This window comes from Coloeus monedula (genome assembly GCF_965178545.1).
Source record: "Coloeus monedula genome assembly, chromosome: 27".
In the NCBI taxonomy this organism is placed as follows: Eukaryota; Metazoa; Chordata; class Aves; order Passeriformes; family Corvidae; genus Coloeus; species Coloeus monedula.
Window position 1 is genome coordinate 5,617,719 of NC_138807.1, and position 27,413 is coordinate 5,645,131.

General features: G+C 55.4%; 3 protein-coding genes and 1 long non-coding RNA gene across 4 annotated transcripts; 1 reads left to right on the forward strand and 3 right to left on the reverse strand.

Moving 5' to 3' along the window:
- Nucleotides 1-821: 821 nt before the first annotated feature.
- Nucleotides 822-1,741, reverse strand: LOC309582550. Its single transcript, XR_014227107.1, has 2 exons — nt 1,536-1,741; nt 822-921 (listed from the first exon to the last, which is right to left on the reverse strand). It is a non-coding gene; the product is annotated as an uncharacterized lncRNA (long non-coding RNA).
- A 1,620-nt stretch (nt 1,742-3,361) lies between these two features.
- On the forward strand, nt 3,362-9,325 carry NMRK2 (nicotinamide riboside kinase 2). The gene is made up of 8 exons (XM_082298075.1): nt 3,362-3,523; nt 5,038-5,128; nt 6,258-6,306; nt 6,508-6,679; nt 7,611-7,682; nt 8,190-8,296; nt 8,700-8,785; nt 8,871-9,325. Exons 1-7 carry the CDS (start codon nt 3,498-3,500, stop codon nt 8,783-8,785), a joined length of 603 nt encoding a protein of 200 aa, XP_082154201.1. The 5' UTR covers nt 3,362-3,497; the 3' UTR covers nt 8,871-9,325.
- A 2,218-nt stretch (nt 9,326-11,543) lies between these two features.
- Nucleotides 11,544-16,600, reverse strand: DAPK3 (death associated protein kinase 3). Its single transcript, XM_082297711.1, has 9 exons — nt 16,542-16,600; nt 15,573-15,718; nt 14,171-14,531; nt 13,803-13,932; nt 13,603-13,651; nt 13,453-13,479; nt 13,201-13,353; nt 12,711-12,756; nt 11,544-12,564 (listed from the first exon to the last, which is right to left on the reverse strand). The coding sequence occupies exons 2-9, from the start codon at nt 15,632-15,634 to the stop codon at nt 12,022-12,024; spliced, it is 1,371 nt and encodes a 456-aa protein (XP_082153837.1). The 5' UTR covers nt 15,635-15,718; nt 16,542-16,600; the 3' UTR covers nt 11,544-12,021.
- Nucleotides 16,601-16,878: 278 nt separating this feature from the next.
- On the reverse strand, nt 16,879-25,662 carry EEF2 (eukaryotic translation elongation factor 2). Its single transcript, XM_082297979.1, has 15 exons — nt 25,509-25,662; nt 24,680-24,894; nt 23,766-23,947; nt 23,469-23,680; nt 22,577-22,755; nt 22,219-22,324; nt 21,831-21,944; nt 21,545-21,683; nt 20,707-20,902; nt 20,292-20,550; nt 19,928-20,035; nt 19,491-19,844; nt 18,467-18,649; nt 18,256-18,388; nt 16,879-17,543 (listed from the first exon to the last, which is right to left on the reverse strand). The coding sequence occupies exons 1-15, from the start codon at nt 25,509-25,511 to the stop codon at nt 17,350-17,352; spliced, it is 2,577 nt and encodes an 858-aa protein (XP_082154105.1). The 5' UTR covers nt 25,512-25,662; the 3' UTR covers nt 16,879-17,349.
- Nucleotides 25,663-27,413: the final 1,751 nt, after the last annotated feature.

Sequence of the window (27,413 nt, forward strand, 5' to 3'; positions counted from 1 at the left end):
CCCAAGGGTGGAAACCCCACCTGTATTCCTGAGCCACATCCCTGCAGGCAAATCCAACTGGGCAGAATACAAATTTCCCTCACTGGGATGGCATGTTCCAAAATTATTTGGATTAGCAGGTCTGCAGTGCAAAGAGAACTGGAGCAGAGGTGGCTGGGGTCGGCGTCCCCTTGTAACTCTGACACAGCTTTGGAGCCTCCTGGTTTCTTTTTCCCTTCACGTAAGGTCAAATGTGGTAAAATAATCCCTGGAGTTGGATTTCTTAACCCAGACAACTTCCTAGTTCAGGGATGGGAGAGAAAAGCAATAAAAGGCATTAAAAAAATTGAGTAGGAGTTAATTTGAGGCCAATTTATCAAATTTTTTTACCTTAATCAGCTGAGGGGGTGATGTGGGGACTCCCCCCTGCAAATGCCAGGCAGGGGCTGGGAATCCAGCTTCCCTGAGTTTGCTCAGACTCAAGAATCCAAGCTCCAGATTCCTCTGGAATTATCATTTTACCCTGGCATTAATGGTGAAAGTGTAACTGCAAGTGGTGCCTCCAGGAACAGCCAAATGGTCTTTTCAAATTCACCCTAAATAATAATGACAGTGGGAACACTGGAACTAAGACTGGAAGAGCTCATTTGCTGTATTCCCATCCATAATTTCACCGGCTTCTACCTTAAACCCAATTTCTTTTCCTGCCTTCAACATCTTCCCTGCAAGACCTCCAGAATCCTGACCTCTGACAGTTAAAAATTTTCCTAATTTGCAGTTCATGTTTATTCACGAGCAGCTCGTTTTACCAAAGCCCTGGCAGTTGAGGAGCAGAAAACAGCTTTGCAGAGAAAAATAACATTTGTTTTTGTTTTTTTAGCTCAACGGACACAGCTGGGGTGAGACAAAGGAGGTTTGAGGCCACAAACCCCTTCTTCAGGCCTGAAACAGAAAAAAAACCAAGTTAAACACAGCTCAGGAGTGGGTCTGAATAAAAGTTAATGATGTCAAACAGAATTTGAGGAAAATTATCCAGAAAACAGTGGGGATATGAATAAGGAGTGGGATGATGCCAGATCCCAAACGGTCTGGAGGATCCTATATTGGACTACTTAGGAAATATCTGAACAAACAAATAAATAAATAAATACTCCTTCAGAAACCTCCCTTGGAATCCTGGATATTTGGATCTTACACTGTGAAAGCTGCAGACCTCAAGGCAAAACGTCAAACAGGACCCCAAATACCCAAATATTGGTGTTACTAAGTTTTTTACCATCACTTTACAACCCACTGTAGGACAAGGAGCCTTTAATGCTTTTAACAGTGACCTTTTAATCCTGCCACGGGGTGGTTCTAGAAAAAGGAAGAACAAGGCAGGCAACGGTTTGGGTGATTTAAGCTCTGTTTCGACAAGATATTATTTAAAAATGTGTATTACAGACTTCAAAAAATATTGTTGAAAAGCCTGGTATCAGTCAGAGAACCCCAATTAAGAAACATCTGGAATAATTCGAATTAAAGCACAGGTTCCACTAGGCGTAGAGAGAACTTACCTTAAAAAGCCTTATTTCATAGGAGTTAACTGGGGAGGAGGAGGCTCTCTGGAGAGAGAACAGGTTAGGAATTTGTGTCTATTCACAAAAATAAACTGTTCAAACAATTCCTTGGAAAGAGCCAAAGGGAGACATTCCGGGAAGATTCCCTCCACATTCCCTTCTCCGAAAATCTCGACTGAAAGAAGAAAAAAAAAAAGACAAAATTAAATTTAATTCCCCACACGCACACCTTTTTTTTTATTATTATTTTTTCCACCTAGCAGAAGTTTAGAGCAAAATTCCTTCCCGTGACACTCCTGGATGAGTTTCAAATAATCAGATGGGAGCTGGGGAATAAAGGAGGGGAGACAGCAAGGAAAAAAACCCCGACTTAATTATATCCCGCACACCTCTGCGGCTTCCCGGGCTCCCGAGGGGATGCTGGAAGGGGGTGACATTTCCACCTACCCCATGACTAATTTAGGCAAAGGCAGAGCTGGCCAAAAAGTTATTTTTGGCCACGACAGCGACGGCAGCGCACGGGGCCAGCGAGGGAGAGGGACAGGTGCAGGGCCAGAGTGTGACATGGGGGTGGGCTGAGCCCCCAAAACGGGACACGGGGCTGGGATGAACCCCCAAAATGTGACACCAGAGGGTTGAAGCCCCCCAAAATGTGACATTGGGGTGATGGAGCCCCCCTAAAATGTGACATGGAAGAACGGGATGAAACTCCCTGAAAATGTGACCCTGTAGGGATAAAATTGCCCCCAAAATGTGACATTGGAGGGTTGAAAGCCCCCAAAATGTGAATTGGAGGGTTGGCTGAACCTCCCCCCAATTGTGGTATCTGAGGATCGGCTGAAACCCTCCTAAAATGTGACACTGGGGGGGTTGAAACCCTGCCAAAAGTGTGACATTGGAGGGGTGAAACCCCAAAAATGTGACATTGAAGGGCGGGCTGAAACCCCCCTAAACTGTGACAGTGGGGGGTTGAAACCCCTCCGAAAATGTGACATCGGAGGGTTGGAACCCCAAAAAATGTGACTTGAAGGTTTGGAACCCCACAAAATACGACACTGGGGGGTGGGCTGAACTCCCCCAAAATGTGACATGGGGGGCTGAACTCCCCCAAAATGTGACACTGGAGGGCTGAACTCCCCCAAAATGTGACACTGGAGGGCTGAACCCCCCAAAATGTGACATTGGGGGGCTGAATCCCCCCCGAAATGTGACACTGGAGGGCTGAACCCCCCAAAATATGACATTGGGGGGCTGAATCCCCCCGAAATGTGACACTGGAGGGTAGAACCCCCCCAAAATGTGACACTGGGGGGCTGAATCCCCCCGAAATGTGACACTGCGGGGTTGAACCCCCCTGATATGTAAAACTGTGGGGTTAAACCCCCCTAAAATGTGACATTGGGGGTTGAACTCCCCAAAATGTGACCCTGTGGGGGTTAAACCCCCCTAAAATGTGACACTGGAGGGTTGAATCCCCCAAAATGTGACACTGGGGGGGTTGAACCCCCCTAAAATGTGACATCGGGGGTTGAATCCCCCAAAATGTGACACTGGGGGGGTTGAATCCCCCAAAATGTGACACTGGGGGGGGTTGAATCCCCCAAAATGTGACACTGGGGGGGGTTGAACCCCCCCAGGAGGTGCCCTCGGAGGCTTGGCTGAATCCCTCCAAAAATGTGACATTGAGGGTTGGCTGGACCTGCCCAAAACGTGACATCGCGGCTCATGATGGTCACAGGGCTCCTGCCCAGCGCCGGGGCGGGGACACGGCCCTATAAATCCGCCCCAAATGCGCCTTTTCCCTCAATGAAAGGGTCAGGGAGGTAAAGCGGCGTCTGAGGGAAGAGGGAACGGGGGCAGCGGAGTTTTTGTTCCGCTTCAAGTTCTTTCAGCCTTCCCAAATTGGTTTTTTTTTTTTTTTTCTTTTCCTCCCCCTCGCCACATTCCGGCTCAAGCAAAATGAAATATATTATAGGCATCGGAGGGTAAGTGCCTGCTAAAATTGGGGATATTTCGTGTTTTTCCTGTTTAAGTTTTGTGTGGAAGGTGGTTTGAGACTTGGGGATTATTTATCTGGCTATAAAATAATGTTGGGGATACAGGATTTGAGAGATGATGCAACTTGCTGAGTCTTAGTTCGTGGTGCTTAAATACAGAGAGCTCTGCAGGGTGACATACACTTTTATATATCCTTTAATGTATTTTTTAATTTATACTTTTAGATGTACTTTTATTTTTTATATCCTTTTATATTTTTTTTATAACATTAAAAGGATGGATGCTGCTTCAGCAGTTTTGCAGGGCAGCACATCCTTTCATACAGACTTTTATATATATTTTAGATACACTCTATATATTTTTATATATATATACAAATTTATACTTACACACACCTTTATATATTTTTAGAGATACTTTTATTCATAGTTTTATATATCCTTTTATAGGGTTAACAGGAGAGATGCTGAGATGGCAAAAACACCCTCTCAAGTAAATTTAGAGGCCAGAGAGACCAAAAAAATTTATTTTAAAGGCTTCTCTGAAGGACGAAGAGAGGGAAAAAAACCCGTTTATAATAAAATAGGGTAGTAGTGTATAAAGGGCATTGATTTTCTTTTTAAAAAGCAGGATTTAAGGAACCTCAGTGTGTTTGTGCTGGGACGGGGCGAGAGTGCGGCAGGACGGTTCGGGAAATGGAACAGGGAAGGGAATATGGTTTATTATAATAATAGTAATATGCCACTGTGGGATCTGTACAGCTTTGGGATGAAAAAAAATGAGGAATAAGCCAGGGCACAGGAAGGTTATTCAGGGTTTTTACATTAAACGGGTTACGGGGGTATGAGGGAGTGAGGGCAGCTCGGCGGCTCCATCTTGAGCAGCGTGTCCGGCGGGGCCGCGGCTGTGAGGGGGCGGCCATGGCGGCCCCGCGCTCCCCTCAGGGCCCGCGGCTGTGAGGGGGCGGCCATGGCGGCCCCGCGCTCCCCTCAGGGCCCGCGGCTGTGAGGGGGCGGCCATGGCGGCCCCGCGTTCCCCTCAGGGCCCGCGGCTGTGAGGGGGCGGCCATGGCGGCCCCGCGCTCCCCTCAGGGCCCGCGGCTGTGAGGGGGCGGCCATGGCGGCCCCGCGCGCTCCCCTCAGCGCCGCCGTTGCGCGCGCGCGGGAACCGGCGCTGCCGTTATACGCGGGCGAGCGGGAGCGCGGCGCTGGAAGGGGCGGGGGGGGCGCTAACAGCCAATCGGCAGCCGGGGAAAGGGCGGGGGGGGGCAGTCGCAGCCAATCGGCGGCCGGCGCCGGTGGGGCGGGAAATTCAAACGGGGGGGGCGGGCGGGGCGCGGGTCCCCTCAGGGACCCCTCAGGAGCTCCCGCCCCCGGTCGGGGTTCGGATCCCTCAGGGCTCGGCTCCTTCAGCGGTGCTGTCTCACCGCGGTTCTCCCAGTGGTTCCCAGACCTGATTCTAATGTGGTTCTTCCACCTCTGTCTCGCCCCGCTCCGTGCAGGGTCACCAATGGTGGTAAAACCACCTTGACCAACAGGCTCATCAAGGCGCTCCCCAACTGCTGCGTCGTCCATCAGGACGATTTCTTCAAGGTAAGTTGAGTCCCCTCTTCCTTGCAGTGTTAATTGTACATTCAGGGCAAGTCAGTTTTGACAGTTTAGGAGCCACAAGCTTTCTGATTTTGTGGGGGTTTTGATATATATATTTAATTTTTAAATGACTGGACAGGTGGGAAGATCCTGACCTTTGCAAATGCCACAGGAGCTTGGCACGACCCAGCTCAGAGCAGTCACAGCAAAACCACCTTTGAGTGTTAACAACACATTTAAATCTAGCACTAATTTCAGTCAGTATTTACTGTGCTCTACATGAATTATTTTCTCCATGCTGGGATTTTCCTCCTTCTTTTACTAAAGTAAGAATGTGACTTCTAAATGATACTTCAGGATTGAAACACCTCTGTGCTGGCTTAAATACAGAAAGGGGGTTTTACTGGAGAGCTTTGATAGATCTGCATCAGAACCCAAATAAGTATTGTAGAGATGAATGCCTGGGAGTGCAGAATGTTACTAAACCCTGCACCATTTCATGGCAATGATATCTGAGCACCCCACCACAGGTGGAAGTCCAAGAGATGCAGGAATGGATTTGGAGCAGTTGTAGGTCATCCCCAAAACATGAAGTGCTCCAGCACCTGCATCGTGTGCTCAGTGTGTCCTGCACAAATTTGATCAGATAGGAGCCCTTGGGGAAAGAATTCTGTTTGATTTTCCATAAAAATCTGTAGCTTCGTGTGACTGCCAGCACAGTGAAAGCTGTAACTGAGCGACCACAGTGCTGCTATGTCCAACTTTATTTTTATTCGAGGAGTTAAAATACCTGTTCTTGAGAAATGTAGATATTCAACCCATGTTTGCACTTAAAATTCTTATATATTGATTTACAAACAATGCCCTGTAGTATTTTGCCAACTAACAACGTATCGAGTGATTAACATAAAGGTTGTTATCCAAAGTGGTTTGAGTGAGCCAAGGGAACTTTCCAGAGCTCTTGGGGTTGGGGAAAGCTGGGAATGTCGGTGTTCCTGCAGCCCGAGGTGGGGCTGTGGCTGTCAGTGCCCAGGGGTGGTTGGTGTTGCAGTAGTGGCCAGGTGCTGATGGCATCGTAGGGAACTGATCCCGCTGAGGTTGCAGCAATGTTTTATTGCTCACTATATTTCAGCCACAAGATCAAATAGAAGTCGGGGAAGACGGCTTTAAACAATGGGATGGTAAGAGCAGTGTTCCCTATAGGATGCAGTAATGTATATTCTTTTCCTAAGTATTTCTTTTTCATTATTAAAAGCTTTAACAGTAAATTTCCGTAATTGTAACTTTACTGAGTTCATTCTATTTCATACTTTCGAGCCTGTGGTGTTTGATGGTGTTTGATGGTGTCCCTTTTTCCCACCCACCCCCTTTCTCCCGACTAGTGTTGGATTCCTTGGATATGGAGGCAATGGTGAGCACAGTGCGGGCCTGGATTGAGAACCCAGTGAAGTTTGCCCGTTCGCACGGGGTGAATGTCACACCTGGCTCTAAAGAGCCAACCTCCCAAGATATCCATATATTGGTCATTGAAGGCTTCCTGCTTTATAATTACAAGTAAGGTTTGGAGAACTCTTTGTGGTTTGCCAGGGAAGATCCTCAAATCCCTCGTGCCAGAGCTAAAAACACCTTTTTACTAATTTCCCCTTCCTGCCTTGTTCTGAATTGTCACCCCGGAGGGTTTTCTGCTGTAAAATGTAGAATTGACCCCTGAATGCTGGTAGAAGTGAGGTGAATGCAAGGTTCTTATTTAGGGCACAGCCCTGAAGTCCAGGGGAGTTTTAGAGCAGGATTTGAGCTGGCAGAGGGGTGCAGCTTCCCCTCATCCCCCCACCTTGGTGAGAACAAGGAGATAATCCATTCACTGCCTGGAATCTCTGGGAATTAAGGAACAGTTCTCTCCTGTGCTTGTTTAACACTGACTACATTGAGCTTAGTAAGAGAAGCAAGCTGTGGCAGAGAGAACTCCCTGGATTTTTGGGGAAGAACATGGAATCCCAGAACGGTTTGGAAGGGACCTTAAAGCCCATCCAGTTCCAAGCCCCTGCCATGTGCAGGGACACTTTCCACGATCCCAGAATGCTCCAAGCCCTGTCCAGCCTGGCCTTGGACACTTCCATGTACATGAGCCGAGAACAGTTGCCCTGTCCCAGATTTTGCTGCAAACTGAGTTTGGGACGATCTAGGAAGAGCCAGGGTTCCCAGTCCAGTGCCTGATCCTCCACAGGATCCCCTCTGATCCCCCTCAGGACCAGTGGCAGGTGTTGGGGTGGGAAAAGCCCCTGTTGTGCCACCCTGATCTTCAGAAAAGAGGTTTTCCGTGGTTTGGAGTTAACAAAACTGTGAGGGAAGCACTTTACCCTTGGGTTGTCTTCAACAGACACAAATCCCGTAGAGGCAGAGATTCTTGTGGTGTCTGGGGTGATTTAATGGTTTTTCCTGTCATTAAAAGTGAGATAAACACGTTCTGTCCTTGTCCCCTGCCCAGACCTCTGATAGAGCTGTTCGACATCCGCTACTACCTGGCAGTGCCGTACGACGAGTGCAAGAGGAGGAGGAGGTGAGAACACTCCTGGATGTGCTCTGCTCCTTTACATTGCTCTTAGTCATGGAATCATGGAGTGGTTGGGGTTGGAAGGACCTTAAAGGTCATCTCATTCCACCCCCTGCCATGAGCAGGGACACCTTCCACTATCCCAGGTTGCTCCAGCCTGCCCTCGGACACTTGGAGGGATGGAGAGTTCACAGTTCCTGAGATGTGTTGGCGTCATGAACTGGATTAGAGTGGGAAATTTGGATAGAAGTGGAGAAAGAGAGAGAGTTTGATGTGGTGAACTTGGAATTACAGAGTTGTTGGGGTTGGAGAAAACCTCTGAGATTGAGTCCAACCATCAGCCCTGACCATGTCCCCAAGTGCCACATTCAAACACAGGGATGGGGACTCCACCACTGCCCTGGGCAGCCTGTGCCAATCCTTTACAATCCTTTCCATGAAAATTTCTTTTCCTAATATCCAACCTAAACCTCAGGCACTCCTGACATTCCTCTTCCATGCTGTTATTCCCAGTACACGGAACTACACCGTTCCTGACCCCCCGGGCCTCTTCGATGGACACGTCTGGCCCATGTACCTAAAACACAGGAAGGAGATGGAGGACTGTGGTGTGGATGTGGGTAAGTCTTCCCCAAACAAATCCTTCAGCCTTGGAGTTGGAATTTAAGGAATTGGGTGATTTAATTCGAGGAAACTTTCACTGTGATGATGCAGGGTGCTATTTTTGCTCCCAAGTTGTAATCCTGGCCTACTCTGGATAAATACAGGCAGTTTTAGAGCTAAGAACTTATGGCCTTTGCTTTGTACTCTTTAGGACTTAGAGGGGATAAAAATATTTAAAAGAAGGAATTTGTAATGGAATAAGGATTTCACAGGCCACTGTGTTTTCAGGATGGTTCTGTTTTTCCAACAGAAAAACCAGTTGTCATTTGGGTCAATAAAATATGAAATATTTTAAAACTAATCTCCCAAAATCTTGGTTTGATGGAAAGCCCCAGCCTGACTCCCCCTTTTTTCTCCCAGTTTATTTAGACGGCCTGAAGTCGAGGGATGAACTCTACAACCAAGTCTTTGAAGATATTCACAACAAGCTCCTAAATTGCTCATAGGTAACTAAAATCCAGAGGGCAGGAACAGGAGGGACTGTGCTGGGAACAGCTTGGGTCTCACCCTTTTTCCCTTCCTGCTTTCCAGGGTCTGGGGAGATGTGGAAGATCTGTGTACAGCGCGATGTAAATAATACTTTGGAAGTGGGGATGGGGGTGATTCGTGTGAACCCCTCTCCCACTGCCCTTTGGCAAGTCCCTTCTGTATATAGTTGAAAACTGAGGATAACTTATTCCCACCGGATGGACAGGATCACCTTGGTGGGTTTTTTTTTTGTAATTGTTTTATATTCCACTGGCTTACAGACAAGTTGGAAATGGCATTTTTATAGCAGAGCAGGTAGAGCTGTGCTGGGAAAATGAGAGAGCTCCTGCTTGGGTGCTCCTGCAGACAGGAAGGCTTCGTGCAGGGCTTGTTTGTAAAATCATCTCTTCAGTTCAGTAAAAATCCACTTCGGTCTCCTTTTGATGTCCTGATTTAATTCAGCGCTCAGCTTCATTGCAATAAAAATGGATATGAAGCTCATCCAAAACACAACAACAGCCCCTTTTTCCTGGGTGTTTGACATTCCAGCTACAAGTGGCTTCAAACCTCCTTCCACATGCCACTGGTTGGGTTTGGGTGCTCACACAGGCCCCCAGCCAGGTGGGAATGGCTCAGTTTGAGTTTAAATCCATGAGGTGAATTGGGGGGATTTCTCAGGGAATGAGAAATGAAAATTGTGCTTTCCTAGAAACCATTTCAGGCATTAATACTGAAACCATCCAAATTTCAGCTTGAGAGGGCAGTGCCAGGGGAGCGACATCCCTGCATACGTGTGGTGCCTGCCCATAGAAAACCTGTGGGATGAGCACTGGGAGCTCTCAGGCACTGAAATAACTTGCCTGGGGGGACCCTTCCCAAGGTTTTGGGGCCTGAATTAGAAACAGTGCTCTGGAAAAGCAGCTGCCACAGCTTAGTGAGGAGTCACCCAAAAACCCACCAAGGTGGGGGCTTCCAGCCTGGTGCTGCAGCAGAGGGGAGCCAGATCCATCTCCTTGTCCTCGTCTTACACCGATGATCTTCCAATGGTCCTGAGCAGGGATCCCATGGCCAGAAAGGGCTCTGGGTCCTGCTGGCACCCCCTGGCTTCCCCAGCCCATAAAAAGGGAGATTTCCTGGTGTGCAGCACTGAACGTGCCTGGGGACACCCACCCCACTCTGATTACACCATTCCAGGCCAGGGACACCCTGCTGTGAGCTGTCACCCTCATTCCTACACGGAGCATTTCCCAGGGCTCAGCTCCCTGGCAGGAACAGGAGATCCCAGGGGGATGCAGCAGTGGCTTCTAAGGGGGTTCCCTGTGCCTTCACGGGTCGGTTTAAACCGTGCAGAAGCGTCTGGGGTTTGAGAAGACTTATAAGGGAAAAGCCCTTGCTCCCACCTCCTGCCAAACTCTGGGAAGCAGAAATTGAAGGCTAAAAAAGGCATTTTGGTATCTCTGTCCACAGAGAATGAAACGTCACGGGTTGGTGGCAGCTCCGCCTGCAAAGAGGGGACTGGAGCAGAAGATCCCAGTAACGTCACAGCACTGGAATCCCCCCACAGCAGCACATCCCGTTCATTCTGCACACGAGTTCCTACAGGCTTTAGGATTAGTAGACTCATGAAATCATGAATCACACCCCATATTCTGCTTTTTTAGAGCTATTTTGGTGTCATTTTGTGCATCCACGTGGGTGAGATTCCCCTGCTGCTCTGGGGCAGTGCAGCTCCTTGGCCGGGGTGAATGACCAGTGAGTTCCAAGAGCCTTTTGGGAGTGTGAAACCCAAACCCTCAGCACGAGGAGAATCCAGGAAGGTTTCTCACTATGTGAACTTTGCCCGGCTCAGGAATAGCCGGGGCTATAGGATTTCCATACATCCTTTCACCCACTGCCTCTGCCGACAGAGCTGGGGCTCCATCCAAATCCACACCCTAAAGCCTCCCCAGCCCCCCAGGACACAGTGCCTGCATGGGGCAGGATGAGGGCTCAGGTGTCCCCACACCATGGCCAGAGCCCATGGCTGTGCTGGACACTGGGACAGCCCCAGTGATGCCATCGCCTGTGGGAGCCAAGAGCCTTGGCAGGGAACACCAGGGCAGATTAAATTATCAGCAGGTCCACGTGTCCCATGGGTGGGGAGGAAACCTACACCTGTTGGGACGTCAGCAGGGACGTGGGGCACAGCCCCGCTCCCCAGGGAGCCGCAAGGGCCTCAGCAGAGCGACAACTAAATCCTAAATGGAGCAAATGCCCTGGGTCCGGAGCTGAGCCGGAGGTGAACCCACCGTGGCCAGCCAGGGGGACGCCTGCCAGCCCTGGGATTTGGCTGGTGATTCCCCAGATCAAATGCAGCTGGATCTTGGCTCCGCGGGGCACAGGCAGTTGAAAAGCCCTCGGTGCTCCCAGGGGAAGCCTGATCCCTGCTGTGGTGTTCTCTGGAATGTGGTGCTCTGGGACCTGGCTCCCCCTGTCCCCAGGAGTGAGGGATCTGAGGCAAGAGGGCCTGGGGGCTGCCCCAGCCTGGGAACACTCCACAAACCATCCCTAGACCTCCCTCCATGCCCACAGTGAGCTCACCTGCCAGCATTGGGGCTCATAAGGAAAAAAAAAACTCCCAAATTAAGGAAATTCTCTGAATGGGAGCACAGTGCTGGAGTTGTCACCACGTGGCACATCCTTATCCCCCTCCCAACCCCTGTTCCCCCATGGCAGGAGCTGAGGCAGCTGCCCCGCTACACAGAAACCTTTATTCTGGGACAAGGGGGAACGAGGGCTGGGACAGGGGGACAAGGGGTGCAGCACCCCGGGGAGAGTGGGGGGCACAGGGGCCACCCAGGGGGCTGAGGAGTGCGAGGCCACGCAGGGATCAGTCCTTGGTCCCAGCCCACACGTGGCTGCTGCTGTAGTGTAGAGGGGGGGGTCTGCCCACCAACCCCCCCACGGGGCGCTGGGGCAGCTCGGGGACCCAAGTGGGGTGGGGACGAACGGCCCCGAGCACGGCAGCGGTGACGGGGAGCGCGGGGACACGAGCCAGGCAGGAGCAGCACGCAGGAAGCCAAACCCCGGGGCAGCACAGCCCCAGGCCCCGAGGTGGGGGCTCCAGCGAGGCACAGGCCCCCCCCGCACGCCGGCAGGGCCGGGGGACGCTGACCGGGGGCTCCCGGGCGAGCGGGGGGACCGGGGAGCGCCGGAGCCCCTGGGGCCGGCCGGGTTAGCGGATGCTGCCGTCGCCCTCGCTGCTCTGCAGCTTCTCCCGCTCGATGGACCACACCAGCTCCTGCACAAACTTCATCTCCGAGGCCACCTGCTTGGCCAGGGCCTCGTAGTGATTCTCCAGCTTGCGGTAGCGCCGCTTGAGCCCATTGGCCGCCTGCACCACGCTCTTGGTCTCCTCCTGCGCCTGCTTCTTCAGCGCCTCCGTCTTCTGCAGCTCCTGCCGGATCTGCCGCAGGTCCTGACTGATGCTGTCGTTCTCCTCTTTGTACCACGACTCCTTCTCCTCGTAGATGGACAGCAGCGCCTCGATGTCCTCCTGGAAGGACTTCTTGTTCCTCTCCAGCTCTCGGAGGCTCTCCTCGGCCGCAGCCACCTCCTCCATGACCTTGGAAAAGCGCTCGAAGTTGATGTAGGTGTTGTTGGGGGGCATGCTGGAGTGGGATTTGATGGTGTACTCCTTCAGGCGCGTGGTCTTCAGCCGGCGCCGCTCGGGCTTCTTGCAGCTGTCCTCGTTGCGGACGTTCCTCCTCTTGATCACCTGTGGCAGGGACAGTTGTGGCTCCAGCACCCACCCATGGACCCCTGGCAGTGACACCAAACTGGCCCCACGGGGGTGGGGGAGCAGAAGAGCCCTGGCCTCGGGGGGTCAAACACCCAAAAAGTGCTGATTCTTTAACTTCTCACCTTAATCCAAGGGTGCTCCAGGCTCTGGGCGATGGTCATTCGCTTCCTGCAAACACAGCAAGGCTGGGATCAGGGCAGAGGCTTTGCTCCTCTTTCCCTGTTAAAGCCCTGGAAAAGCGACTGGGATTCTCTGATCACCTTTGGGGTCAGGCTGAGCCTGGACAAACTCACTGCACACAGGGCCCCCCCAGGCAGGGCTGCATCCAGCCCCCAACTCCCCAAACTGCCTCCCAAGAGAAACACAGGCAGAGGATGCCCCAGGAACCTCCCAACCCCACTGTTCCTTCCCAAACCCTGAGCCCTGGGGGCCCAGCTCAGCCCTCAAACCCTCCCAAACCCCAGTGGAGCTGCTGCACCCTCAGGGGGATCTGAGAATTCACCCCACGCTGGTGCAGACAGGAGAGAGGGAGCTGCCTGTACACAGCAGGTTGGGCAGGGGGGGCTGTCCCCTCTCCCAGAGGAACCCCTGGCTCTGCTCCCCATCCCTCACTTGGGGTCCTTGACGAGCAGGCGGCGGATGAAGTCCTTGGCCAGCTCGCTGGTGTTGCTGAAATACTCCTCGTCAAAGTCGTAGTTGACAGCAGAGATGTTGGTCAGCGTCTCCTGCTTTGTCTCCCCCAGGAACGGGGAGGCTCCGCTCAGCCTGAGGAGAGAGAGGGTTGGGATACCCCAAAAATGCTCCAGCCTGAGGTGGGGGGCTCATCCTGCAGCCCCGTCCCCCCCAGACCTGCCTTATACTCACAGGATGTAGGTGATGACCCCAATGCTCCTGGAAGAGAGAGGAAGAGGAGGCTGAAGTCACACAGAGCTTTTGGCATGAGGGGAGATCCACCAGCACCAGGGGATTGGCTGCTGGAGCCATGGGGAGGGGCTCGGGAGGGGAATCACTCACCACATGTCGGCCTCCAGCCCCAGGGGTTCGTAGTTCACAATTTCCGGGGCTTTAGAAGGAAAGGGGAGAAAATGGGTTTATTGTGGGGAAGGAAGCCTGGCCCCATGGACACATCCTGGCAGCAGCACCAGGGTGCTGGGCATCTCTCCAGGATTAATCCAAAGCTTTCAGCATGCTGAGGAGCCCCCAGGAATGCTCACCCACAAACTCCGGGGTCCCAAAGATATTCTTGAACTCATTCCCAGCCTCGATCTTGTGGGCAATCCCGAAGTCGATGAGTTTGATGCGAGGGTTTGGCACGTTCTTGTCCAGGAGCATGATGTTCTCTGGCTGTGAGGGGAGAGGAGCTGGGTCTGTCCCTACACACCAACCTGTGGGAACTGCCCTGGGCTCCTCATTCCAGAGCAGAGGGTGTGCCTCAAGCTGGGAGAGACCCCAAGCACCAGCCCCACTGCACTGCAGGAGTGCACTCATCCCCACTCCCCAGCGCTGATTCCCAGAGCTCACCTGGGAGTTTATCCCTGCTCCCAGTGCTGAACACGGGGTGTCTGCAGCTGCCAGAGCTCACCTTCAAGTCGAAGTGGGCGATGCGCTTGGAGTGCAGGTAGTGCACCCCGTCCAGGATCTGCTTGAGGAACTGCGTGGCCTCCTCCTCCGTCAGGGATTCCTTCTCCGCCAGGAAATCGAAGAGCTCCCCTCCGGACACCAGCTCCAGGATGAGCACCACGTCCGTCTTGTTCTCGAAGATGTCGTGCAGGGTGATGATGTTGGGGTGCTGGATCTCGCGCAGGATGTCCACCTCGCGCTCGATCTCCTCGCGGCTCACGCCCCTGCGGCTGGACGACAGCCGCCGCTTCTTGATGAACTTGGCCGCGTATTCCAGGCCCGTTTTCCTCTCACGGCACTTCCGGACGATGGCGAACTGGCCGCTGTGGGGTGTGGGGAGGAGGTGAGTGGCAGAGAGGATGTCCTGCACCACACACTGGAAGCAGCACGAGGATGGGGGACGGGAGGATGCACTGTTTCCCCCCAGAAACGCCAAGAATTGGGATCTGGTGATTCCCGCCTGCTCCCGGGCCTTACACACCCTGGCACCGCCCAGGATGGAGGAAGGAAATTCCTCCCAGGAATGTGGCAGCTGCCAACCCTCCCTAGGCTGTTCAGGTGCTGCTGTGGCCAGCCAGGGTGGGAGATGCCCATCAGCCCCCTCTTCCAGCCAGGAGCCCCCAGGAGCAAATCCCAGAGCCCAGTGGTCCCGGAGGACCATACAGCTCTGATGGAGAAGGGCAGTGGAGGGGAAATGACTGAAGTCAGAGTAACTGCACCTGGACCTGAGACTCCTTTATACCTTCATACATCCCTGGATCATGGCCAGGGACACACACATCCCCCAGGGCAGAGTGGGATCCATCCATGGGCACCTCATCCCTCCCCATGGCTCACAAAGAACCACAGCCACAGATGGACAAGAGAACCTGCAGCAACCCCTGGAAGTTCTTCTGCTTTGAAAAAAAACCATTTAAGTGACCCAAAACGCTTTTGCTGCCCAAGTGCCCGAGGAGGGGCCAGGGCGTGGGGCCGGTGCGGCCGAGGCAGTGCTGGAGGATCCCAAGGCAGCTCCCCCACTGCCGCCTCTGCATCCCGGCTGATTAAATCCCATCTGCAGGCACTGAGTCACCCTGGATCCCTCCCACAGGCACAGGGCCAGGCGAAGCCACCGAGGAGGGCCGGAAGCCGCCAGCCCCGGACTGAGCTGAACGGGAGCTCCACCGGGAGCGACGTTAATTAACACTTTATTTTAACCTCTGCCTGCCAGAGGTGCCTGTCTCTGCACAGCTCCAGCCCTGCTGCCTGCAGAGGGGGAACCACAAAGGATCCAGCAACTGCATCCAGTGAAGGTCCCAGCCCAATGCTGGGGCAGGCTGTGCAGCGATGGAAGCCCCCCCAGAACGCAGTGGGATGTCCCTCACCTGCCCAGCTCTTCCCCCATCTCATAGAAGTCCTCCACGCTCTCCTGGCGGAAGGTGGACATGGCTGCGGGGCCTTCTGGAGCGGGAGCCACCCCGGTGCTGCCAGCGCTGGATGTCGGCAGAGGGGAGCAGCCGGGGATCAGCACCTGTGGCAGCGGGAAAAAGGGGGGCTCACACCAACACCCAGCACAGGGATCCTGGCTCCTCGGGGATGCACAGCCCCAGGCCGGGCAGGCCATGGGGCAGCTGTGGCCGAGGTATGGGTTAGTCCCGGGGATGCCCCCCCGTCTCACCACACCCCAAAAGCCGGGGGACAGAGAAGGGAAGGGGGCCACAGCTTTTCCCTGCTCCACAGGCCCCACACCCACTGTCCACCCAATCCTGTTCATCCCTTTTCTGGCCCACTTCCACTCCTATCCCAAGCCTCCACGGACCCTCCCTGCCCCACAGCCCCCCCACCCAATCCCCCACAGGCCCCACACCCACTCTCCTCCCAATCCCTGCCCATCCCTTTCCTGCCCCACAGCCCCTCCCCATTCCAATTCCCCAGAGCCCCTCTCACACGCCCCAATCCCTCCCCATCCCTTCACTTCTCCACACACCCCCCCCCCATCCTAATCCCTACGCCTCCTTTTCCAGCCCCACGGCCCCTCCCAATCCCGATCCCCCACAACCCCTCCCTATCCCACAGGCCCCACAACCCCCCAGTCCCTCCCTACCCCTTTCCCGACCCACAGCGCCTCCCAGCCCCACACGCCCCACAACCCCCTCCCCAATCCCTCCCTTTCCTTCCCCACCCCACAGGCCTCAACCCCCACACACCCCCCTCTCCTCGCACCATCCCTCCCCACCCACTCCACTCCACCCTCCCTCCATCACCCCTCTCCCACCCGCACAGCCCCTCACCTTCCCTCCCGCCCCGCATCGCCCCTCACAGACCCCTCATTTTCACCCCCCGTCTCTCCCAACCTCAGCCGCCGCCGCCGCCCGCGTCGCCGCCGCCACATTCCACCACAGCGGGCCCCGCCCCCTCCCACACGAAGCCACGCCCACCTCCGCATGAAACCACGCCCATATTAGCACGAAGCCACGCCCACCTCCGCATCACTCCCATTCATGGCAAAGCCCCGCCCACCTTTAGCCCCGCCCACCTATCGCGAGAGGCCCCGCCCCGCCGTCCGGCGGGGCGGGGCCTCTCGCGGAAGGTGGGCGGGGCCAAGGGTGGGCGCGCGCTGTTGGCGCCACTCTCTGACCCCCACCAGAGGGCGCCACCCTCGCCCTTCAAACCACCCTAAAAAAAATTCGCTTTTCGTCACCATTTATCCAATTTTTATTAATTCCAGTGGCACTAATACAGGCGGCGATGGGCACGACGGACAGTCACGCTGCAGATAAGGTATCCTCACTCCCTCTGTCTCTCTGTGTCTCCCCGTTTTCCTCATCCTCCTTTTCCCCCCACCCCCACTCTGGGCCATTCTGCAGCAGTATTTTTTTTTTTTTTGAAGTCAAATAAATACAGAATTGGGCAGATCTAGTGGAAATGTTTTAGTTACAATGGCAAAGATGAGTCATGTGCAACACAGAAACCTATAAGGCTTTTTTTTTTTTTTTTTTCTTTTTTTTCGTCATTTGTTTTCCATATTTGAAGTTCTCAAAATCGCTATGAAACCCATTAATTAACAAGATGGTGGTCACGGGCGTCTAACCCTCTCCGCATGGGTGATAACGCTAATTAATTCAATTTTTCCTGTTCTCCCAGAGAGTTCCATGAGTTTCATTAGAGTTTGTCCAGGAAGTTGTCGAGGGCAGGGATGCCTTCCTTCAGCCCTTTGCGTTTGCGGGTCTCGGCCACCACCTGGCAGGGTCGGCTGGCGCTGTCAAAGGGGTCCCCGGGCAGGATCTGCCAGTGGTCAAAGACGCACTGGGGGAAAGCCTGGCCCCCCGTGTTGGACCTCAAATCTGCTGTGAAACCTGGGAGGAACACAAGAGAAAAGGTGAGGTGGGATGGGAATGGTCATAGTTCGATGTCACTTCCATGGATAGACCAGAGGAACCCAGAGCAGCTCCCAAAAACCTCCTGAGATTCCCAACCGGTGCGAGGTGGGGATGGAAAAAAGGCTCCAGAAGACTTTAGAGCCCCTTGCAGGAGAGCTGGAGAAGGACTGGGGACAAGGCATGGAGGGACAGGACCCAGGGAATGGCTTCCCACTGCCAGAGGGCAGGGCTGGATGGGATATTGGGAAGGAATTCCTGGCTGGGAGGGGGGAAGGCCCCAGCACAGGATGCCCTGGATCCCTGGAAGTGTCCAAGGCCACCCTGGGATAGTGGAAGGTGTCCATGTCCATGGAAGGACGTGGAAGACCTTGCAAAGTCTCTTCCCACGCAAAATAATCTGCAACCTTGGTCTCCTCTCCCAAGCAACAAGTGAGAGGACCAGAGGAAACACCCGTAAATTGTACCAGGGGAGGGCTGGAGATTAGGAAAAGTTTCTTCTCCAAAAGGGTAGCCAAGCCCTGGCACAGTTGCCCGAGGCAGTGTTGGAGTCCCCATTCCTGGAAGGATTTCAAAGCCATGAGGATGTGGGGACATGGTTTGGTGCTGGGTGAACAGCTGAACTCAAGGATCTCCTGAGCTCCTTCCCAAGGCTCTCCCTTCTCCCTCTCAGGCTGGCTCCAGGACTCACCAAAGGATTCATTGACAGGCAGGTAGGCCTTGACCACGAACATGGGGGTCCCAGCCACCTGGGTCTCCTCAAACACGTGGCCACGCTTCCTGTTGAGCACCCCGTAGATGCCTCCGACCACCTGCTCCGGGCACTACAGGAGGGAGAGGAGTCAGGACTGCACACCCACCTCTGTCCCCCCCACCCCTGCGGGCTGGCAGGGACTCCTCACCTGGATCTCCACCAGGTAGATGGGCTCCATGAGGCGAGGCTGGGCAGTGAGCACGCAGGCGTAGAGGCAGCGCCGGGCCGTGGGGATGATCTGGCCGCCGCCGCGGTGGATGGCGTCGGCGTGCAGGGTCACGTCGTGCACGTCGAAGCGCACGGCGCGCATGTTCTCCTCACACAGCACCCCCTGCCAGGGCACAGCGGGGGTCAGACACCACCAGCCTAGGGCAGGCAGCATTCCCAGACAGGGGTGCTGCTCCCCAGGCTCACAGGAGCTCCATAGAAGCGGTTCCTAGAGCACCAAGGAGCCGCTTGGCCACTCCACCTCCTTGCTGAGGGATGAACCTTCAAACCTACAAAGGCTGGACTTGTAGAAGTCTTTCCCAACCTAAGGGTTCTGGGGAGCACCAGCTCACCTCTGGGCCACCACTGCAGCACCCTCATGATGAGCTCTGAGGTCCGAGCCACAAGAGCTGACACACATTGATGGTGCTGAAACCCAAATATTTGGCCAGGGAAAACAGGTTTTTTGTTCCAGTAATGTCAAAGAAGTTGTTGGCTTGGAATGTCCTTCAGACTGAAAGTAATATACAGGAGAATTAATCCTTCCTGTTGCTGTTCCCAGTATGTCAACCTGCAGTCCTCTCCTGTCTAACCCTGAAAAATAATTGCTGCATAAGGCCAGATCTCTGTCAAGACTCTCAGAGCACCTTTCCCTCTGATGCCAGTTGTGCTCTTCACCTGGACTGTTCCTGCCTCAGAGATGCTGCATTTTGCTCCATGAGAAGCACAAAAACCACAAAGTTCAGTTCATGGTACTACGATGGGTTTCTCTGCAATGCTGGGAGAAACCTTTGAGGCTGAGTGTGCCTGAACTGCTACAAGACCTTCACTCCAGCTGCCACCAAGTTTTGTTTAACCTACAAGATGCTGAACTACAAATTTTTTGCAGCGTGACCATTTTTCCAAACAAACAGGAGGATAAGCAGAGCCACGGGCACCACCCAGACCAAGACCCCAGTCCTCACCTCCTTGGTGGCCCACTGGAAGCCAGCCACCACGCTGTCCTTGATCTCGTTGAGGTACTGCACTCCCTTGGTGATGTCAGTGAGGATGTTGGGGCCGGTGCCGTCAGGCCCAAAGCACCAGATTTTCCTGGCCTCGGTGACATCCCACTCGTACTTCTCGGCCAGGTACCGCGCCCGCTGCTTCAGCTCCTGCCGGGCCGACACCTCGCCCTTGTCGATGTCCTCAGCCAGGCCATCGGGGAAGGGCCGGGCCTTCATGTACAGCCGGTTGTGTTTGTTGGGGGACTTGGAAAGGCACATCACGTTGGACTCCTCGCTGACCGTCTCGCGGTAGGACACCACAGGATCCGATTTCTGCAGGGACAGAGAGGGGCTGTGAGGCACCAAACACCAGCCAAACCCCCACGCCGAGCTCAGCGACCACTCAGCCTCTCTACCTTAATGGGGATGCAGGCGTGGTCCTCCTCCAGGTCCTTGAGGCAGATCTCCAGGTGCAGCTCCCCAGCGCCAGCGATGATGTGCTCCCCAGACTCCTCAATGATGCACTGGGAACACCAGGAACAGCAGGTGAGGCTTCAGAATGAGCCACAGCCAGAAACATCAGCAACTCTCTGTGTTGTGTCTGACCCACAGAGCTCCTTCCAGATGCTCTTCCCACTGATCTGGGGGTGTCACAGCACCAACCCAGGGTGCAAGGCAGCCCTTTGGCAGGGCTGGGACCAACACTCAACTCAAGGCTTTGCCAGGACTGGAGGCAGCGGGCCCAGCACTTGTCCCCCTGGATCCATTCCGGCCACTCACCTGCACCATGGGGTCAGACTTGGCCAGGCGCTTCAGCCCCTCCACCAGCTTGGGCAGGTCGGCCGGGTTCTTGGCCTCCACGGCCACGCGCACCACGGGGCTGACGCTGAACTTCATGACCCTCATGTTGTGGGCGTGCTCGAAGGTGGTGATGGTTCCAGTCTTCACAAGGAACTGGTCCACGCCGACCAGCCCCACGATGTTTCCACAAGGCACGTCCTCGATGGGCTCCACGTAGCGGCCCATCATGAGAATGGTCCTAAAGGGAAAGGTGGGTTAGTGAGGTTGGGAAGGGGAGCAGATCCCACTCAGCAGAGACTTGCAGCCCGTAACCAAGCACACTGACAGGCCTCAGACACAAAAGAAATCCTAAGACAGCACCACAACCCCAAAGCACACCCCAGCCAGGACATACCTTTGAATTGGCTTCAGGTACAGATCCTCCTTCTTGCCAGGTGTGTAGTTTGGTCCCATGATTCTGACTTTCAAGCCAGTTGAGACGAGACCAGAGAAGACACGGCCGAAAGCGTAGAAACGTCCCTTGTCGGAGGTTGGCACCATTTTGGAGATGTACATCATCAGGGGGCCTTTGGGGTCACAGTTCTTAATGCCTGGGAGGGGGAGAGAGAGACACCAGCTTAGCCCAGAGTTACTGATGTATCTGGCACCAACCCCAAAACCCCCACATGGGACCTGCACCCACTGTCCCAGCCCAAGGGCTTCTGTCTAGACAAGAAGAAATGGAGAACGCCTTCCCAGTGCCAGAGGGCAGGGCTGGATGGGATATTGGGAAGGAATTGTTCCCTGGGAGGGTGGGCAGGCCCTGGCACAGGGTGCCCAAGAGCAGCTGTGGCTGCCCCTGGATCCCTGGCAGTGCCCAAGGCCAGGCTGGACATTGGGGCTTGGAGCAGCCTGGGACAGTGGGAGGTGTCCCTGCCACGGCAGGGGATGGGGCTGGATGACTCTCAAGATCCCTTCCAACCCCACCTGTTCTGTGATACAATGGAAGATCACACCACCAAGAGATGTTTTCAATAAATCCAGGCTCAGCTGAACCCTCTGGCTACTCTCAGGTTACTCAGCCAGTTCAGTCCTCCAGAACAGAGCTGTGAGCCACTAAACCTGTTTGGCCCATGCTATAAAAGCTACAGACTCAAGAATTCCAGACACTCCTGAGTCATTCACGTGGACAACAAGCCAGTTAAATGTCTGCTGGAGCTGAGGCCTGGCTGCAAAGCAGCAACTCATCCTACCTATGGCAGCCTCATCGTCAGGGGGGCCCTCGTAGAGCAGCTCGCAGCGATACTTCTGGGCTGTGACGGGGGAAGGCAGGTGGATGGTGATCATCTGCAGCAGGGCATCTCCAGCTGGCAGCCACCGCCTCATCACGGCCTGGGCAGAGCAGCAGGACCCAGTCAGAGTGTTCACAGCGGGGATTCACCTCCCCGTCCTTCCCCACCTCCCAAGTGGGTTGATGTTGACACAACTGGAGCAGCACAACTGCTCAGCTCCTCCCCAAAGGACTCAGACCAACCTCACCTTCAGCAGGGGTTTGCCCTCCTTGTCCTTGTCCTCACTGTCCAGCTTGATGTCCAGTTTCTCAATCAGTTTAGCCGCCTCTTCCTTCTTGAAGTTCATGATTGCATCGAAAACCTGCAACAAGAGCAGCCGTTGGCAGCGCTGCCGTGACCCGGTTTGGATCTGCAGCGGCACCGCTGCGCCTGCAGAGAATTCCTGCTCCTCCTCAGCGCCCAGCCTCCCTCCAGCAGACACAGCCCCTCTGTCCCAGGGTACCCAGATGTGTCAGACAGCTGAATTTCTTCAATCAAACAAGTCAGGTCAAAGTGAAGAAATTTTCCATCATCACGCACAGAACGGATGCGGAGAGTGGGAGGTGCCGGCCAGGGAGGAACCCTGAGGAACTCACCTTGAAGATGGGGTCAAGGATGAGCTGGCAGAAGGTCCTGGGCAGTTTCTTTCCATCAGGGCTGGTGGCAGATTTGCTGAACTTGCCGGTAGCAGGGTCAAAGTATCTGCAGAGAGAAAGAAATCAGACAACTGTCCACGCTTAGGTCAGCTACAGACACATGGCTTGTTCTGCCTGCTCAGGAAGAGGCATTCCTTGCCTTCCCCCTCATCCACGCTTCCAGCACTCACCAAAATGTTCTTAACTCCTGTTAAATCAGGCACAACCACACCCTCCCCCTTCACCCACCCTCTGCAGTGTCAGGCTGCAGCCATGCAGAGCTGATCTGGAATTCCAGTCACCACCATTCCCTCCTCACCTGTCTCCCCACAGCTTCTTCATCATGTCCTCAACTTTCTTGGCACGCTCGGCTGGGCTGAGCTGGGCATCTCCCTTGGCAGCAAACTTTGCCACGTACATCTCAGCAAACTGCTTCAGGGTGAAGGCCCAGCCGTGCAGGCCCGAGCCAAAGCCCACGGTCCCGAGCACCGGGTCAATCTGAGAGGGAACAGCAGAGCTGGGTCAGGGGAACAGCTCTGAGTCCACTCCATCCCAAAAACACTCCAGTACAAAGAGTCTTGGACACTGGGACTCTCAAGCAGTTCTGTCCCACTGACCACCTCTGAGGTCTGGGACAGGCATTATTTTAGCTTTGCACCACAGAACTGGGCTGGTTTTCCTCCACTCCCACCAGGCGTGTGCTCAAACAGCTTAGATCCACGTGCAGGCAGGATTCCCATCCTTCCCAGGAGGATCGGGAAGGCATGGACACCTCCAGCATGCAAGGATACAGCAAAAGCTTCTTCTCAGAACCTGTGCCCACAGCCCTGCTCCCTTCCCCAGAACCCAGGAGGAGCAGAGCAGGTGGGAAGGGACCTTAAAGCCCATCTCATTCCACCCCCTGCCACGGGCAGGGACACCTTCCACTATCCCAGGTTGATCCAAGCCCCGTCCAACCTGGCCTTGGACACTTCCAGGGATTGGGCAGCTACAGCTGCTCTGGGCAACAATCCCAGCCTTTATTTGCTCAGGCCTTGAACAAGAGCTTTGGGAGGGGAGCCAGCGAGAGCCCCAAGCCCAGGGAGTTCAGGCACCTTTGAGATTCCCCCTTCACTTCTCCGCCTGGGATAAGGAATGATCACTGAGGAGGCAACTGCTCCCTCTCACCACAGTGGCTCATTCCAAGCCCAGCGCTCAGAGCCACCCCTCACCATGATGTTGCCCATGGGGCCGCTTTCTCCCTCTCCATAGGTGGAGATGATGACGTTGACGTTCTCCACGATGCGCTGGAAGGTCTGGTACAGCTCTTCTGGCTCCAGCTGCAGCTCCAGCAGCGCCCGGTCCATCTTGTTCATCATCAGCACGGGCTTGATCCTCTCGGCGATGGCCTGACGCAGCACAGTCTCTGTCTGCACACACACGCCTGCCAAACACAGGGAATTAGTGGGGAATTAGTTATGCTCCTCTCCAAATTCCCCCAAAACTGCTCCAGCTGCAGAAAACCTTACCAGAGACACAGTCCACAACGACCAGGGCACCATCAGTGACCCGCAGAGCTGCAGTGACCTCTGAGGAGAAGTCCACGTGCCCAGGGGAGTCAATGAGGTTGATCAAGAAACCAGAACCATCCTTGCTCTGCTTGATGAAGGCCAAGTCGTTCTCAGAGAGTTCATAAAACAGAGAAATAGCTCTGAAATACAGAAGGAACTATTAGAATTATGATCTGGGTTAATCCTCCCTAAAGCTCAGAAACATTCTGCCCCACACAAACAGCTGCCACCACTGGATGTGGCACCCAGTGCTCTGCTCTGGTTCACAAGGTGGTGACTGGTCACAGGTTGGAGTCGACGACCTTGGAGATCTTTTCCCACCTAAATGCTGGGCTCCAGGATTTCCTGAAGTGTACTCGTGGGAGACCAATGTGGGAGATAACAGAAGCACAGGCTACAATCTGCCCTTCCTAAACCATGACATCCTCCAACATCCCAACCTCCTCCAACTCTCTGCAGTACTCAAGCACCCAAAGAGGGTTCCATTCCCAAATGAAGGATTTAGGCTTTTTTTACTAATCCCACCTATGTTCTCCACCCCTTTTCAGGACCCTCAGGATCCTCACAGCCACCAGATACAGCCCCAGAGATGCTCCCAAGAGTCTCCACACCACATCCACAGGACATCCAACAATCCTGGTGCTAAACTGGGAGGGGAAAGCTGCTGCTTCCCCAGTGCCTACCAAGGAATTGCTCAGTGGCTGAGCAGAAGCCAACCAACTTTTCGTGCATCATTCAAGACCCTCAGGAGCACGAGATGAGCTTCTGGACTACAGCAGAACCCCACAGCATCTTCTTCCACCTCCTGGATGAGTCAAACTCCCCAGAGCTCAGCTCAGGGAACACCAGGAGCCTGAAGGGAGGGCACTCACGTGGATTTGATGGTGATGCACCGTTCCTGCTCGTCCTTGCGGGTGTCGGTGAACCGGGTCTCCCCGGCGCGTGCCGAGGCAATGATGCCGGCCTTGCACACCAGGGAATCCGTCAGCGTGGATTTGCCGTGGTCCACGTGGGCGATCACGGACATGTTCCTGATGTTGGCCTTTTTGTCCATGATGGCCCGTATCTGGTCTACTGTGAAGTTCACCTTGAGGGAGGAGATGAGGGGGACTCAGTGTGTACAGAAACAGCTCTGGCAATTCCAAGGAATCCCAATCTCCCATAAATATCTGCCATGGTCACGGTGACACCAACTTTGCCTGGGTGACAACACAGCCCGCAGCAAAGGCACCGCAGCGGGGCTGCAGCACCAACCCCTCCCTGCCCCAGTGTCCCCCAAGCCGCGGTGTCAGCGGGTGCTGGGCGCAAAACGTCCCTAAAACCGAGCCCGGGCAGGTGCCGGTGACAGTGACAGCCCAGACCGCAGCGTTACATAAGGCACGACCGGCACCGCAGCGCCCCGTCCCCGGCGCCACCACCGCGCTGCCACATCAGCGCGACCGCTCCAGCGCCCCGCGGGGCAGCGGCAGCCCCGGCACCGACACCGGCGGCTCCTGCCGGCGCCGGGGGTGACACGGCCGCCCAGGCCGGCCCCCTCCCGCCGCCCCACCCTCTCCCCGCAGCCGCGGCCCAGCCCGGCAGCACAGGCCGCAGCCGCCGCCGTGGGATCCGCAGCGCTCGCGGAACCGCCATCCCCGGCGATACAGGAAGCGCGACGGCCGCTCATCCCCCCGGGAGCGGCGGCGGCCGGCAGGAGCTTACCATGGTGGCGGATGGCGGCGGATGCTGCGGGGCGGGGGGGTCGCGGCAATGGCGGTGGCTCGGCCCTGTCTCGCTGGCGAGCGCAGAGCGGGCGGAAGAGAGCGCTGACGTCAGCCGGTGCCCTCTTATAGGGCGGCACCGCCGGGGGGCAGGGCCTGCGCCGAGCGCGTGCGCGGTCGCGCCGCTCTATCCGGCGGACTCTATGGTCGGGAGGCTGTTCCGCCTCGCCGACCACGTGCGTGTCACCGCGGCCGCACCGGGACTACAGCGGGGCGGCACCGGGGGAACAGCGACCGGGCTGCAGCGAGGGGAACGTCCGCCCGTCCCGCTGCCGGTGTGGGAACCGGCCCAGGGCACCGGGGTCGGTGAGGCCGCCCTCGGAGCGGTGAGAGCCCCGCCGCCGGTGTCACCGAGCGGCAGGCGAGCACGAGGGCTCGGCCACCGGGAGAAGGCGGTAGGGCTGAGCCCGGTGTCAGCGTCGGTGGCAGGCACCGGTCCCGGGCACCAGTGGGTCCGGCCCGCCCCGCCCCCGTCCCGCAGGGTGCCCGCACTGCGCACGCTCCGCGCGCACCGGGGGTACCGGGGCTGCAGCGCCCCCTGCGGGCGGGGAGGAGCGCGGAGGCACCGGGACCGAGCGGGGGGACCCGCGGGACCGGCACCGGCCTGACCCCCCCGCCGGGCAGGGGCTGTGACGGAGCCGCAGGGCTCGGGCTCCGAGCCGTCGCCGTGCGCCCTCGTCGGTGTTAAAGCTCACAAAAATCGTGGAGTCATGGAATGCTCTGGGTGGGAAGGGACGTGAAGGAACATCCAGTGCCACCCTGCCATGACAGGGACACCTCCCACTGTGCCAGGCTGCTCCCAGCCCCAATGTCCAGCCTGGCCTTGGGCACTGCCAGGGATCCAGGGGCAGCCCCAGCTGCTCTGGGCACCCTGTGCCAGGGCCTGCCCACCCTCCCAGGGAACAATTCCTGCCCAAGATCCCATCCAGCCCTGCCCTCCGGCACTGGGAAGCCATTCCCTGTGTCCTGTCCCTCCGTCCTGTGTCCCAAGCCTCTCTCCGTATTTCTTGTCAGCCCCTTCAGGCCCACAAATAAGTCACCCCAAAACTGCTCCAGGCTGAACAACCCCAATTCAGCCTAAATCCAAGACATGGTCCCCAGACCGCCTCACCAGCAGATCCCAAATTCCCAGCACATTCCCAGCCTGCCTGTGTCAGGCAGGGACAGACAGGACAGCGATGGAGCTACACCCAGGACGGATTTGGCCCCGGCTCTCCCACCGTGACAGGATGAATTATCGGCCTTTGGGGTTTCCATAGCAATCCAGGATTTTTAGCACCAACCCTGGCTTTTGCCAGCCTGGAAGGGAAAGCTGGGAAACCTGATTAACATCCTGGTCTTCCTGAGAAACTGTTAATTGCCTTTTCGTTTAATTAGTATGTGGGGTTGATGGCAAGGAAAGTGCTGGAAAACCTCTCCCAGTGCAGCGTTCCACCCCAAACACTGGAGTTACCCCTGAAGATCATCGAGTCCAAACCCTGGCCCTGCACCAATACCCCAACAATCCCACCCTGTCCCAGAGCGTTGTCCCAATGCTCCTGGAGCTCTGGCAGGGTTGGGAATGTGCCCATTCCATGGGGAGCCTGGGCAGTGCCCAGCAGCCTCTGGGGGAAGAACCTTTCCCTGAGATCCATCCCAAATTCCCCTGACACAGCTCCAGCCATTCCCTGGGCCCTGTCCCTGCTCCCAGAGAGCAGAGATCGGAGCTGCCCATCAGGAGGAAGCTGCAGGCTGCAATATATTATCTGTATCTATCATCATACATATTGTTATTATCATTATTATTATATAAAAGGTATTTTTAATAAGCGATGGGTTAATTTGCAGAAGGGGGCACAAACGCTGA